We start from the raw sequence: 15,721 nt of genomic DNA on the forward strand, positions 1-15,721 counted from the left end.
CCTAATCCTAGTGAAAACACCAGTGTTCCAAAAAGAAGTGGTAGGCACCATGCAAGCACAAGAGGTGCCAGTGCAATCTCCAGGTACACCACCAACCCTGCCCAATGTAAGAGAAATCCCTCAGAAGATATGGAAGCAACCCAAGTGCCCATTAATAGACAAGTAGAATAAAAAAACCCGTGGTACATGTATACAATGAAATATTACTTGACCATAAAAAGGATGGAATCTTACCATTTGAGACAACATGGATGGTCGAAAGGGTATTATGCTAAGTGAAATAAGTCAGAAAAAGACAAGTATCATAAGATTTCACTCATGTGTGGAATTTAAAGAAAAAAATAAATGAACAAACAAAACAGAAACAGACTCAAGAGATACAGAGAACAGACTGACAGCTGTCAGAAGGAGAGGGGTTGGGGAGATGGGTGGAAAAGGTGAAGGGATTAAGAAGTATAAACTGGCAGTTACAGAACAATCACAGGGATGTAAAGTGCAGCACAGGGAATGTAGTCAATAACATTGTAATAACTATGTCTGGTGCCAGGTGGATACTTGAAACATCAGGGGGACCACTTTGCAAAGTATGTGATTGTCTAACCACTATGTAGCACCCCTGAAATGAACATAAAATAATGCTGGACGTAAACTACAATTGAAAGATCAATTTTTTTTTAAAGGGAGAGAAATCTCTCAGGTGACACCCAACTTGGCCTTGCTTTACTCAACCCATAAATCAATCACAAAATGACCCCCTTCCCAAGGGGGTGATCTCAGGAGCCAGAGAGCCAATTCCACTCTAGTCCCTGAAGTAATCTAGAGTGTTTCTAGCTACTCCCCAGGGGAAGGAAGCTTGTTACTAGTCTTGAGTTCTACAGCCAAACTGGTGAGGAGGTAAGGCAAGCCACACACATGGCCTCCCTGACAGGAAAACACACAGGGGCTGCTGCTCCTTCTCTTTTCCAGGCTCAGTGCTTCCAGAATGACATCTGTTCTCATCTCACACCAGAGCTCAGGTCAGTCTTTCAACCTCTCAGGACTCATCTTTTACCTCTCATGTCTCCATCCATCTTCCTAACCAGATCCTTCCCTACCCTTTAGAATGCACTATTCACTTTCATTAAAAGATTAAGAAAAACTATGTTCTGCTATGAAAAATGCCTGAGATGTATATATATAAAGAAACTGAAGTCTAAGGGCAGACACTAATCTCTGAGGAAGGATAGTGTGGGGGTAACATTCGCACACTCTGGATGACTCAGCTGATGTCCAGGATCAAATCGCTGCCTTGTAGATGTGTCACCTCCGACACAGCTTTTTCCTCAAATAATTTCTTTTACTTAAAAAGTTAATATTATGTGTCAAATTCTATGCCTCAATGTCTCTTCATCTGTAAAAATGGGTGTAAGAATAGTACCCACCTCTTTGGCCCCTGAGAATATTAGCAAGTTAATTCATGTAAACTCCTTATAAGCAGAGCTCAATAAATGTCATGGGGCAGATGGGGCTGTTAACGGTGTTTCTTCTGGAGAAAAGAATTTTCAGGGTGAGCAGATTTTCAGTTTTTATTTTGTATACTTGTGAGCTGCTTTAATTTTTGCAATGAGCAGGGATCAGGCTGTAATTACTACTGTATTTAAGAAAATAATAAACCATATGCCTTTCTTTTAAAGACTTGTTAGATGTTCACCTCTTTTTAGGGTCCTCTGTGAATGCAGACCTACTCACCTTTCCACCCACAGCTCCCCCCAACTGCATGTCCATATGCACACATGAGCAGTGTGTGCACACAGGGGGTTTACGTCATCACTTATGTTATTTACACACATGCACAGAATGTCTGTGGTGCTGGGTTGTCTTCACTTAGGAAGTGGTGTTATCTCTGTGCTGGGCAGTGCAGGGGTTGTGAAAACAATGGCTGTCCACCCTACCCCACCGCACAACTTGCTCCACACAAGAACCATCAGGGAAAGTCTCAGGACTGGAAGACAATCCATGGGCTCAGAAACAAAAATAGCCAACTCAGGGCACTGCCTCCATGGCCAGTCTGACCTTCTTCCTCTCCAAGTCCTCCTCCCTTGTGGCCTCAGCTTCCACTTCACCTGGTACCACTACGAAAAATTCCTACCCACACAGATTATTTACAATAGCGATTTTCAACCACTGTGCCTCAAGAATTTTTAAAACATGCAATACCTGTCTAGTTAGTCAGAGGCACTGACCTTTTTTCCCTTAGAATGTCAAATTGAAAATGACAATAGCCAACATAACAATAACTCTGCTGTGAATAAATCAAAATTACCTATTTTGGGGGGTCAAATTGGCAAAAAATATATACATATTTTTGTTTGTTTTTGGTATGCCACAGAACTGCAGTAATTAGTTTTTTGTGTGCTGTGAAATGAAAAGGATTAAAGATTGCCATTTTAGGATAATGTATTATCTGAGAGAGAGAACGGGGGACTTACAGAACTGTATGGAACCGACTTCTTCCCCAAACTCCTGAAGAACAGAGATCAGCCGTGCCAGGGAAATGAGAGATTTAGTTGAACGAAAAAAGGAAATTTAGGGGTTGGAGCACTTTGAGGGGAAAACTAGCCTGAACGGTACACTGGGGTTCTGTAAGGCTCGTATGTATCAGAATACAGAAAGGGGTAAAAGGGACTTTTCCTGGGCCGAACCCACACATCCTCCACTGACACGCCCCTGCTTGGACAGCACAGAGTTCTGATGCAGAACCCTGAAGACAGGTTAGCGGGGTGAATCCTGATGCAGCAGCAGGCTGGGCCAGGGGACTCAACACCACTTACGAATACCACTTCTATGGGGAAATTTATTTTAGTCCCAATAATTGACTTTATAAACCAACAGAGGAACCCAGCCCATTCATAAATTTTTGGAACCTCATTTAGGCTGAGACAAATCCAATCAAAATTATATGACCATTGCCAAGTAGGTTAGAGCCTTGCCCTTTAGGTGCGCAATAAATGTTTAATGATGACAATAAATGACACCTTGTATCTAAGTACAGATAGTCCTTGAACTCTGTGGCTTCACATTGACCACAAGCTGTCACTGCTGGGTGCTGGGTGCTGTGTGCTGCATGCTATGTCAAGCTCTTCCCCAAAACAAACCCACAGTCTCACCCCCAGCTCTCTCCTACCTGTTTGCCAGCTGCTGCTCGAAGTCCCCACATTGTCTCAAGAGCTCTCCACAGGTAGCTATTATCCTAAACAAAACAGAAAGCACTTTAAGTTCAAGTATCTGGAATGCCAACATTTACAGCACAAACACTGTCTCATTCATAAAAATTCTAACTATTCACTCCTTTGGTGGTGTGCTGGGTTCTGGGAAAGCAGTTAACCATTTGATAGCCTAAATGAAATGTTTCATTAATTAGTAATTAATGTAAAAGGCAAATGATAATCCCTTCTAGTATTCTCACATCACAGGCCTCTGCTATGAAATCACAGTTCTATCCAATATGATCTCAAATAATTTTACATTTTCAAACTAGTCAGGTGCTTCTGGGCTTTGTCCTTGAGAAAGTGGGCTGGAAACACTTTCTATCTAAAATTTAAAAGCCAAAATTCATTATTTAACGTTTGTTAGATGCCTACCATTTACCAGACATAGAAAACCACCTTGATAATAGAAAATTCTCTCTCTGATCACATGAAAGGCAGATGGAGAATATTCCACTTGTTTCTCAAAGACTGAATGATCATCAGATCTGTATTTAACAACCTTAATTTTCAAGTAATTTTATGCTAGGCCTCAAACTCTAACTCCTGAGTCCTTCAACACCAAACTATATTGTAAGGACAAATCCAAGGATTAAAAACATCTTAAGTCTAGTTAACTTTTAACTTTCTCTAAAAATGCCTGTCATCACCAGGATATCTAGGCATTCCATCATAAAAAGGTTTATGAGAAAGTGAACTATTCTATGCGCCTCAGGTACAATGAAACAACCTGTGCATAATATTTCCTGGTATTCCAAGCCACCACAGATGACGGGGGTACAAGGAGCATCTAGAACATTAAATTTCATCCAAAAATTTCAAGCCTGGATCAGAGCCCATGAGGGAATAATAAATGGTCCTGAGAGATCTTAGATCCACCAAGAGTCCAGAGCCATCAGAGGTCTGTGCTGAGAACCACATGAGTCACAGGTACCCTGCACACACCACCCAGGCTACAGGTCAGGCAAAAAATGCATGCGAGGAAAGAACAGGTTCTCTCTTCAAATATATACCCAAGCAGAATAATTTTTAAGGAAAAGAAATTTCTAGACTGCTTTTTATCTCAGCCTAATGGTATAGTTGTTAAGCCACCTGAGAGTGGGACAGCCATGGCACAGCCACGGCACAGCCCAGAACGTCTGCCTGGTCTAATGGGGACTTCAGCTACCACCACCAGTGGGTCTTGCACTTGAGACAATATGGGCATGGTGTTTCCACAGCTTCCAATTTCTAAGTGATGTGAGAAATCTGGATTATGTTAAGTCAAGTTTTTAAATGTTAGCAACTAATCCAAAAATTTTTAAATGCTATGATCAAACCAAACATGTCCATAGGTCAGATCTGGCCACGGGCCAGCAGTCTACACTCTCTGACTGTGACAGATCAAGGGCCAAACTTCTCAGGTACTGGGGGCAACAGGTAGAGGGAACCTCTAGCTGTGTAGAGGTCACACAGGCTACTCCAGGATCTGGCTGTAAACAACCATTTGGGAGGGTCACCTCAATGCCTTTCACAAAACTCTTACAAGGCTCTTTGCAGACCAAACAGCTCTATCTTAGCATTTAGTATTATGGCACTCAGATCCAGAAATAGGATCCCATCAGCTATGCATTTTCTACAATATAAGCTCTAAGTTATTTTAGGGAGAAAATCTTAAATCAAACATAAAAATTTTAAGTTATCACAGGAGATAAGGATTTCATAAAGAACTTGTAAAAATATTTTAAAAGGAAGAGGAGCCTTTTTGGTGTTTGTTGCATTGGGTTTTTTGTTCATGGGCTTGTTTTTAAAGTCTGGAGTATTTCCTTAAAAAAAAAAAACTGTAAGAGAAAAAAGCAACCCCTTACAACACACTTGTCATTTTATGTACTACACTGTGCATATCAATGTGCACTGCATGAGGCATGTGCCTAAACTACAACTCCCACATCACCTGACTGAGTTCTGAAAGGCCGCCCAATCTTCTTGAAAAAGGGAGTTGGGAGGAATGTCATCCAGCTTGCACTTCTTCCGTATGGAGTGAAGAGTGCTGGTGAAATCAGACACATACCTGCAGAGAAAGGAACAAAAAGTGACAGGGCTGTAGTCGTTTCTCAGACCTAAAGACTCCTAGAATCATACAGTCTGCTGAACAAAGTGCTAATGACCTTGAAAGTATCTTCAGAGGCTCCTACCCAAAGGTGAGACTCCTCATAACCCTGACCACAAAAGTCTTCTCACCTGGCAGGGATGATTTAAGAGATGCTCGAAATGAGGGAAGGGGGCAGCTGTGAAGACCACTACTCTGGTGACCAGCCAGGTGAGAAAGATGCAGGTAGAATACTCCCTTGCCCTAACAAATGCAGTTATTTTTTTTTAAACATCATGGTCCCACTGTAACACCCAACAGTCACCTAGGACGCTATAAGTCAGTTCAATAATATACCGAGCACTTTTGCTGCATTCTAATCCCCTGAATTTGGATGATACAACCAAGCTCCACAACAGGCAAAAGCCTGACGTCTATGGCACAATGAAACTGAATACGAAGTTGAAAACTGTCTTCCTCACAGACTGTGCTGTTCACTCCCATTGCACACCGCATACTTCCCTTCATAGCATCTAACATAACTATAATCAAACAGTTTATTTAATGTATGTGTTTTATTTTTACTGCTGTTGTTAAACTAGAGGCTCTGGGAGAACAGGGACTGTCTTATTGCTTATAATCATATCCCCAGGAAGAGCACAGGCTGGCACAAAGTAGACACAAGAAATAGGTCCTGAATAAATGAAGACTTAACTGCAGGCTTTGACCAGTACCTCTGAGCCTCAAGTTCCTCATCTTTAAAATGGACTTAATCATCATGCCCACAGAGATCTCCAGAACCTACACAGGCCTGTTTACTCTAGCTATCTCATTTGTCAGGATCACCTCATTTCATACAATGGCCTCAGGCCTTCAGCCTTCCCAAACCCTGGGCCTCACATTATGGTATCTAATGTTTCCACATGTTACCCTAGACTGTTGCCGCAAAGTACCACCCCAAAATAAATACAGATTCAGAGAATTTTTATTCTAAATAATAATAATGAAGTTAAGGGAGCTAAAGTAGCAGTATCATGGTCATAAAGTATTTAAACAAATACCATGATACCTTAATTTCCTCATGCTTTTATAGTTTCTAAAATATACCTGCAGCAAAAGTAATCTTCAAAAAACCTAATTACTAACTTAATTACTTGAATGGCCAATATATGGTGACAGAACGAGACTTAACTTTGGGCAGTGAACACACAATGCAATATGCAGATGATGTATTACAGAATAATACACTTGAACCCCACATAATTTTAACCAATGTCACCCCTGTAAACTTAATAAAATTTCAAAAAGAATTATAACCAAATATTTTGTTGAAAAGTTTTAAAAATGGACTTAATACTGTCTTCTGTATTGCCTCATAGAGTTGTCATGATGTTAAAATACATGAAATAATATACACAGAAATTTTCTGAAAAGTATTAAATAAAAGCTGTTATGGAGGATATTGTTTTTAAGGTGGTATGTTCCTTAGAACAAGAACAAGTGAGTGTATGACCTTGGGAGGGCCTGCTACAAAGGACAAAGCTGGGGCATCATGTTCTCTGGAAGCCAAGAGGCTCCCTGAAAACCTGTGGCATTTGTGTGTATCACAGGAAGCTGTGCTTCTCTTGCTCCCCAAACCATATGCTCTAAATGAGGAGAATGACATGCCATAACCCAGGCACAGCCTAAGGAGTGCATTCATGTGTTGAAAAGAAAGGCAGTCAAGAAGCCAACTGCCAAAAAACTGCTTCAAACCTACCTACTAACCACAGCTGCACTGCTGCTCCCTCTACAAAGGACTCAAGCTTCGATGTGGAAAGCTACAAAACCAAGACTCCTCTGACAGCACCTTCCCTTGTCACCAAGAGGTGAGAGCTTTCTTGAGGAATCAGTCCTTGGGGAGAGGGTAAAGGCCTCAACAACAAAATGACAAAGGAATGTTGAAGAATACAACTGCGCTTTAGCTGTAGGAGCCTAAACAACTGTGTCACCACCCTGTAAATCCAAGAAATACATGTAAGAATATGCCATCCAGCTCTGGCAGGGTAGCTCTGTTGGTTAGAGCATCATCTCAATACACAAAGGTTGCGGGTTTGATCCCTGGTCAGGGCACATACAAGAATCAACCAGTGAATGCATAAACAAATGGAACAACAAATCGATGTCTCTTTCTCACTCTCCCTCTTCCCTTCCCTAAAATTAAATTTAAAAAAAAAAAAGGAATATGCTCTCCAACAAAACACATGCTCTGCAGACACTAGTATGGCAGAGTCCTGGGGATGGTGAGTAGGCCCAAAGCATGGGGGGAAGGGGAATTAGCCACAGTGTGCGTCACATCTGTCCCCAAGCCTCCCCATTCTGTCAAAATCAACATATCCATGTGTGTCTATCATATGAGAGCCACTGCCTTCAGCTCTAATTACATACTTTCCCTTAACAGCCACAACCACCAGGATTGGGGAAATTGTCATCATCAGATCACTCAGAGAAAAGACACCCAGACTCCCAGAGGTACGCTAACCCACCCAAGGTCCCGACCAGTAAGTGTCAGAGGCAAGATCTGAGCCCAGGTTACCCTACCTCCAGAGCCCATGCTTCTGTAACAGCTGTAAACCCTAAATACTATAACACCTTGTCAGCTACTATATATTCTACAGCATCACCCTGTTCAACTTAGGCCAGTCTCCTCCTGCACCCCTGAGCGATCCACCCTCCATACTCCGCTTCCTTTAACACCTGCCCCACTACCGAACAATGTCCCATTCGAACCCTGCACAAGTTAGTTTCACCCTGATTTCCCTAATTTCATAAACATCAGCTGTCTTGGTAGCTTCAAAATCCCCCCTTCTAAGAACAAGTGACTATGTTTCAGTTTGAATTTCTAACATGTGTTTTTATTATTTTTTAAAACAAAGTAAATCAAAATAACCAACAACTGTTTAACAACAGTTGCAAGAAGCAGGGCACAAGAGAGGACTAGCAGCTCAGTTCCTTGTCTTCCAGAGTGAGAGCCAGGATACAACAAAGTTGATAAATAAAAAATGTTGAAAGTCTGGAGGGAAAGAAATAGAGGACTAAGAGCAAAATGTTCACAACTTGTCACTCCTCAGAAGAAGGACTGAGAGTCAGCAAAAAGGAAGACTTTCCATTATTGACTGCCTTTTCTTATTTTTAAAAACATTTTATTTATTGATTTTTAGAAAGAAAATAAGAGGGGGAGGGAAAGAGAGAGAGGGAGGGAGGGAACAAAGAGGGAGGGAACAAGAGAGGAGGGAGAGGGACAGAGAGAGAGATCAATTTGCTGTTATACATTCACAAGTTGATTCTTGTATGTACCCTGACGGGGGACTGAACCTGCAACCTAGGAGCATCAGGACGACACTCTTAACTAAGCAATTTGGCCAGAGTTCTCATTTTTTTAAATTATTTTAAAGCCATAGTTTTTGTTTTACAATAAAATTTTCAGATCTTAGAAAAATTCTTTCCATCCCCAAATCCCAGCTGGTGGCAGAGAATGAGATCAAATTCAACTTCATTAAACTTGTCACCAGTGCTTCTTTCTACAGGAGCTCATCTGGCCACACAGACATCTGTGACCAGGACAGATGTCCTCAGCAGGACTTCAGCCTGCACTGTGTGTGAGACACTCTCAGGAGGTGATGACTGCCCACAAAGTGACTAGAACACTGGGTCCAAGGACCCTCAGAACTCACAGGGGTATGCTCAGTATGTATGGAATGACAAGAGCTCCCTGAAAGTTCGACAGCAAACAAAATTCAATCCCATGAAAGAAATTTCTTGAGACTTGGAGCAACTTCATTCCAGCACAAGCTACCAAGGAAGGTCTCTTGGAGAGCCTAAGAATGTACTTGTCTCCAGCCCAGAGAATGGAGCTTCTAACTTCCTGAGGGCTCTTCCACCTCAATTCCCAGGAAAGAGAATCCAACCTTATGTTGCTTTCTTTCTTCTTTCTAACCAAACTTCATTTTTAGTTTCACCTTCTTTCTTTAACAGTTTTATTGTTATAATTTACATACCATACAATTCACCCACTTAAAGAGTGCAATTCAGGGGGTTTTAGTGTGGTCACAGTTGTGCAACCATCACCACAACTTCAGAACATTTTCACCACCACCCTTCAAACCCCATACATTCTGGCAGTTGTCCCCCATCTCCCCAAATCATTCCCCTCTCCCCAACCCTAGGCAACCACTAATCTATTTTCTGTCTCTATAGGTTTGCTTGTATTGGACCTTTCATACAGATGAAATTGTGTAACGTGATCTTTTGTGACTGGCTTCTCTCACTTAGCATGATGTTTACGTGTTTTTTATTTTACATTTTTAATTATATAAGTACATAAATTTATGCTCCTTAAAAAACCAGAAGCTAAAAAATAAAACTAAATCCCCAATGACCACCACACTAGTCCTTCCTTATCTCCCCAAAGATAGCCAGTGTTTTGCATTTGTGACCTAACCTTCCACATCAGAGTTCTAAACTTTCTGTTAAGGTCCACATATTTTATGTTTTGAGGTTATAGGTCTCTGCCCTAACTACTCAACTCTACCTTCATAGTGCAAAGGAGTTACAGGCCATAGGTAAGTGAAAGGGATGGCTGTGTTCCTATAAAAGTTTATTTACAAATACAGATGGCTCATGAGCTAGTTTACCAACCCTTACTTTATAGAAACATATAGTACATTTTAAAGTATAAAAAAAGATCCAGGAAATAGCACTTGTGGAGTTTTGTAAATGAACTTGTACTAGAATACAGCCACACCCATTCATTCAATGTGTCATCTAGGCCGGATACTGAGACAAGTGCCATAATAGTCTCTATTGACTATAAAGGCCAAAAGCTAAAGTACTTACCATCTGGCCCTTTGCAAAAAAAACTTTCTAAACCCTGTTACAGAAAACATACCCTAGACTTCATATGTTCTTTTTTAACATAAAGTATGAGACCTTCTATATATATATTATTCTGCAACTGGTTTTTATTCACCCAACATTTTTGAGATCTATCCATGTTGGTATATGTAGGTGAAATTACTACCTTAAGTGCCACATAGAGCTCCCTTGTATGAATACACCATAACTCCTGTAGCCATTCAGAAACTGATGGGCAGTCAGGCTGCTTGAATGTTCTAGCACTACACACAGTGTTGCAATGAACATCCTTAGGAACTGTCCCCTTAGGCTCAGGACGTAGAGCTTCTCCAAGGTTCAAAGCAGGTATATGGGACACAGACACTTTCACTGGGACAACTGTTGCCCTCCCATGTGGCTGGCCTATCTTCTCTCCCCAGCCTTACTTGGCAAAGAGGGATTTCAGGGCTGTCAGCAGGCCACATGTCCCCAGGCCGTTGGTGAATCTGACACATCTGTCAACTGCTTCGGATGCCAGGCCAAAGACCTTGCTCACAGAGTGGCTCAGCTCCTGTACACAGTCAATGACTTCCCCGTGCTCCTGGTCAGCAAACACAGACAGACAAAAGCAATCTCAGACTCTAGAACAAATGAGCAGACAACGCAGAGACAGGAGACTTCCAAGCCTCCTCATCCAATGGTAAAATCACTTAACAGGGACATCAGAAATGCAGTCCCCAACTGTAGCAGCTCTTCATGAGCTTGAACCAGAGGAGGATGGCCGAAGTGGCCAGTGAGGTAACAGAAACTAACTCCTGGCAGAAAAGCATGATCAAATCCTACCATTCATCCTTACATTTTTCATCTCTTTCCTCTTTTTCTGTGATTAAGATGGCATTTCTCCCTCTAGTTCTCAAGCTAGAAATCAGATTCTCTGTATCAGACATTCCAAAAGAAAGCTGTAAAAAGAAAATCCCTCCTTCAGGGGCAAGGGTATCACTTAAGCATAACAGACTTCCTAGGTGCACACCTAGAAAACAGAACAATGGTGCAGGCAGTAGATTTAACTACCCCAAGATCTGTTCCTAAATGTCAACTCGCCTTACACCAAACAAACTTAAAAACTGCTCTGGGCATGAACTCTCTTTCCCTCTAATACCCAGATGGTAGACCTGTCCTAGAGCCCTGTCCATAAGTGCCTAGCTGCTGTACTCCTTTGCTTATCTGCCTCAAACAAAAGACTGTCTCCCCAAAGGAAATTATTAAATCAGGGAGACAATTAACTTATCCCTACCAGAAGGAAGCTTCTTGTTCAATTACACCTTTATTGGGGATTTTAAGTAGAAAAGTGAGAGTACATCTGTGGTCTCATTTTACATCTGGTCCACAAGAGCCCACAGGGCCTTAGAGCTGGGTTTTGCATAGCTGTTCTTACTCCATGCATACCCGAGGCCACATTCTCTGGTGCATATCATCCCCAAACCTCTGTCCAGCAAACAGAATGACCCCTGAGTGACCAGTGGCAGTGTCACAACATTACCAGAGGCACCGTGCTGATCTGAATGAGGAGATTCCTGGATTCCATGTCGCCGTACTTGAGCTGATAGGGTTTGTATGGACCATACACAGTGTCCACCAACTCCATGACTTTCACTGGGTTGTGCTCATCTTTAGGAAATCAGAAATGAGAGGCAATAATGAATACAGAGTCAGAAATCAGTTCCAGAAAAAAACAGGGGACAGGTACTGGGGCTTTCCCATTTCATCTCAGGGTGACTACATTCTCTGGCCTGCTTTTACTACCCATGGAAGCTATAAAAATCACTTTTGTCAATAACTTGATACATTTGGACTCTGTGTATTATTTGTCAAAAGCACTATTAAAGACACCCAGCCCCTACATCCCATAATCCACTGTAGTTAAGAACTTCTTCATACTGTAATTAAAAAATAAAACATTTTTAAACCAAAAAGAAAAAGAGGAACCTTTTCAAATAACGACTCATCAGTCAAGTTTAAACACTGCTACAGGGAAAAGGCTCTGCAGGAAACACTTTTCCAGAACTTTAGAGAAACAAAGTACCGACACACTAGGCATCCCCAAAATTCGACAACATAAAAATTTTTAATTGTATATCAAAATGTAAATGGGTGAGCCCTGGCCCACTTTGTCAGAGCATCATCCCAATATACCAAGGTTACAGATCTGATTCCCAGTCAGGGCACATACAAGAAACCAGCGGTGAACGCACAAATGAGGGGAACAACAGAGCATTACTTCTCTCAGTCTCTCCCCCTACTCCCCATAGAAATCGATAAAAATTTTTTTAAATTTGGATGAGAATATTCTATGACACAGCAATTCAACTTCTAGGTTGAACATTTACTCAGTGACTTTGTCACCAATTGATAATCCTTGCCTGAATAAACTTTAACATTACTGACAATAAATGGAGATTTCCTAATTTTCTCATTCCTTCTACATCTATGTTCTGGCATTCTTTTGTACAGAAGGGGTTTTCCTTCCTTTCTCTCTTTTTAGTATTACTATGAACTCATGAATTCTTTTTTATTCCTTGTGTTTCATCCATTATTATTATTCATTTCAATGTTCAAATTATTTGAAATTTGGTCAGTGGCTGCTCCTTCAGGTTGGCACCTGTATCTTTTTGATTATGTCCCTATCAGTCCTTAAGTGCTTTCTTCCTTTTGACACAAAGTGTTCTAAGAACTAACAAAGAACTATAACAACTCATAAAGTGGTCATTAAACATTTAATGACATAAGAAAATTCTCCTTATATTATTTTAAGCAAAAAGGAGAATATAAGATTATATTCAACCAATATTTAAAAATATGTACAACATATGTATGTGTGTGCATATGAAGCATAGATATTTATTAAAAATGTGAATTTATATTTGAAATACTGGGAAGAAATACATAATGTTGCAATGACCCTCTCTGAGTGATGAGGCTCATTTTTATTCTCTTTTTTACTTCTGTTAAGTATTTCCAAAGTATTTTTAAATTAAAAAAAAAAAGAAAAACTTTTATGAGCCCTGGCTGGTGAGGCTCAGTGGACTGGGTGCTGGCCTGTGAGCCTAAAGGTCACCAGTTTGATTCCCTGTCAGGACACATGCCTGGGTTTCAGGCCAGGTCCCAAGCTGGGGGACCACAAGAGGCAACTTATTGATGTTTCTCTCCCTCTCTTTCTCCCTCCCTTCGCCTCTCTCTGAAAATAAATAAAATCTTTAAAAAAAAAAACCATTTTTGACAATAGCAATAGGAATCATTAAAAATCTTAACCGCTACAGCTGACTAACCAAAGCACTTGTATACCTGACTCTTCCATACTGTCTAGGGGGAGGAAGGTAACCTATTCCCGGAGCACCTTCATCCTCTGCTCCAGCAGGATGCATGGCCTCCACACCCTCTGGCCACTTGGAAGGGCACCTTCATCCCCTGGAAGCTGCCACAGTCACTGTGCCTCTCCCACAACCAAGGCCTGAGCCCTGAGTATGCCAAAAACACCTATGAATCACCAGGAGCCTGAACAATAAACATACTCCCTGGAATGTCCAAGGTAATTATATGCGAGTGTAAAATTAAAGAGAATAACTATTAAATAAGCTGAGCTGGTGACACAGCAGCCACTCCTGGCAGAACAAGACCTTCCCGGAGCTATTTCCTGATCTGACAGGAGCATGCGTCATGAGGTCTGTGTTACTTAGAAGTTGATGATGCTTTTAGCACAGATGGGAAAAGCTGGGGAAGTGCAGACCCCAGGGCATCATGCATCCAAATGGGGACAGAGAATGCTCTGCTCTCAGATGGCACTGGGGGATGCCTGTTCTCCCTATGGTCATCTTCAGTCAGTCCTGACACAGCACCCCTATCCTCAAAACTTACTGCCAAATCAAAAAGCTCCTCTAACTCATATATTTTCTGAAATTTAACTTTTAGGTTGAATTGCCTGAGGTTAAATGATGACTTCAAAGGAAGAGGACACTACATTCCCCCAAAAACCTTTGCCAACTGGCAGCTACTAATGTCTACTTGCCTCTTGTACCTTTTAAGACCCTGCAGAAAGGTCCATCACTTCCCCAGAATAAGTAAAGCACCAAGGCAGCACTGCTGTTAGGTAATTATATTAAACAGCAACTATTTCCATAATGGTAATGTTTTCAGGGAAAAGGTTATCATATCTGTTGAGGAGAACAGCGACACCTTCCATTTCTGTAAAATCAGGCACCTGAAAAGGCAAACCAACCAGGACCCCAGAAGTTTCAACAACAGTGAGTAAAGACAAGGTGGAGATGGGGAGAGATATGTTTACGTGAGTGGGGAAGTAGTGCCATCTCCAGGCCCTTGGCAAAGTGGGCAGTGGCAGTGTACAACTCCAGCAGCTTGGGGAGCTCCAGCTCAGGTCCCGCCCGCTCCACACTGGAGGTAAGGCACATGGGTAGAGAGGGTGCCAAGTCCCCCAGGATCTGAATCAGCAGCACAGTCACCACCTCACAGGGATTCTTGAAAACCTGCATTTGGAGAGGGGTATGTGCATTAGTACACATGATCAAATGGGTGCATACCTTCTAAAGAAGCAATCTCCTAGGTCACTCCAAGTGGTCTAATCAAGAGCTATAAATCCCAAGTTCTTCTCACACCTGAGGTGAACATGCTCAGAAAGCCAAGTGAACTAATAGGACTTGCAACCTGCCCAGAACAACTGGCCACTTCATGTCTATCACTGGCCCCAAGTGCTGAACTATTTACAAATCTATAAAATGCAGTGTTTAGAATCCAGGGGTGTCCAACCTTTTGGCGTCTCTGCACCACACTGGAAGAAGTGTTTTCTTGGGCCACACATTAAATACATTGTGACACGTAATCACACACACACAAAATATCTCATAATGTTTTAAGTAAATTTACAATTTTGTTTTGGGCTGCATTCATAACCATCCTGGACGCATGTGGCCCATGGGCTACAGGTCAGACACCCCTGTATGGTCAACAAAAACTGGCTAGAGAGAGGACTGTGAAGATGACAATGCAGTAATTGGGAGGAATTGGAAGGGAGGGAATTAAAGAAGAGCAACAGAACAAAATGGAATTAAAGAAAGGCAATTCACTGAATCAGAGGTAGAGAACCTTTAAACAGATTCACAAACCAGCTCTCAGCCACCTCTCTCTTCTTAACATGGATATTCAGTAAAGGAAAGGACCACCAGAAAAAAAGTATCCAGAGCCTTTTAGATCACAGATTCACTTATTCACTGAGGCTTCTGCCTATTCTATAGATAAGACATATCTTTGACAAAACTTGAATCATATACACAATGACTTTAGAGGGGGATTCTCATAGACCTCCACTGATGGTTAAATGTTTTTATTATAACATAATTTAAATAATGCACAAATGTGACACAAGATATAAGATTTTTCTCATGCAACATTAAGGCCAAAAAAGATGTAAGTTTAAAAACCATAAAATCAATAAATTAAAAATTTTATTAAAAATATCTTTAGATAA

The 15,721-nt window shown here is 41.3% G+C and overlaps 1 protein-coding gene across 2 annotated transcripts in view; it reads right to left on the reverse strand.

The window, feature by feature from the left end:
* Window positions 1-15,721, reverse strand: part of COG7 (component of oligomeric golgi complex 7) — an 85,635-nt gene that overhangs the window by 22,838 nt on the left and 47,076 nt on the right. For both annotated transcript variants that reach the window (XM_053671788.1, XM_037140462.2), the window contains exons 7-11: window positions 14,525-14,723; window positions 11,726-11,853; window positions 10,632-10,786; window positions 5,179-5,295; window positions 3,164-3,229 (exon numbers count right to left, since the gene is read on the reverse strand). In XM_053671788.1, the coding sequence (XP_053527763.1) occupies window positions 3,164-3,229; window positions 5,179-5,295; window positions 10,632-10,786; window positions 11,726-11,853; window positions 14,525-14,723 (665 nt within the window). The remainder of the gene's footprint in view (window positions 1-3,163; window positions 3,230-5,178; window positions 5,296-10,631; window positions 10,787-11,725; window positions 11,854-14,524; window positions 14,724-15,721) is intronic.

The sequence above is a fragment of the Artibeus jamaicensis genome, unplaced genomic scaffold (genome assembly GCF_021234435.1).
Source record: "Artibeus jamaicensis isolate MK-2021 breed Jamaican fruit bat unplaced genomic scaffold, CSHL_Jam_final contig_700, whole genome shotgun sequence".
Classification (NCBI taxonomy): Eukaryota; Metazoa; Chordata; class Mammalia; order Chiroptera; family Phyllostomidae; genus Artibeus; species Artibeus jamaicensis.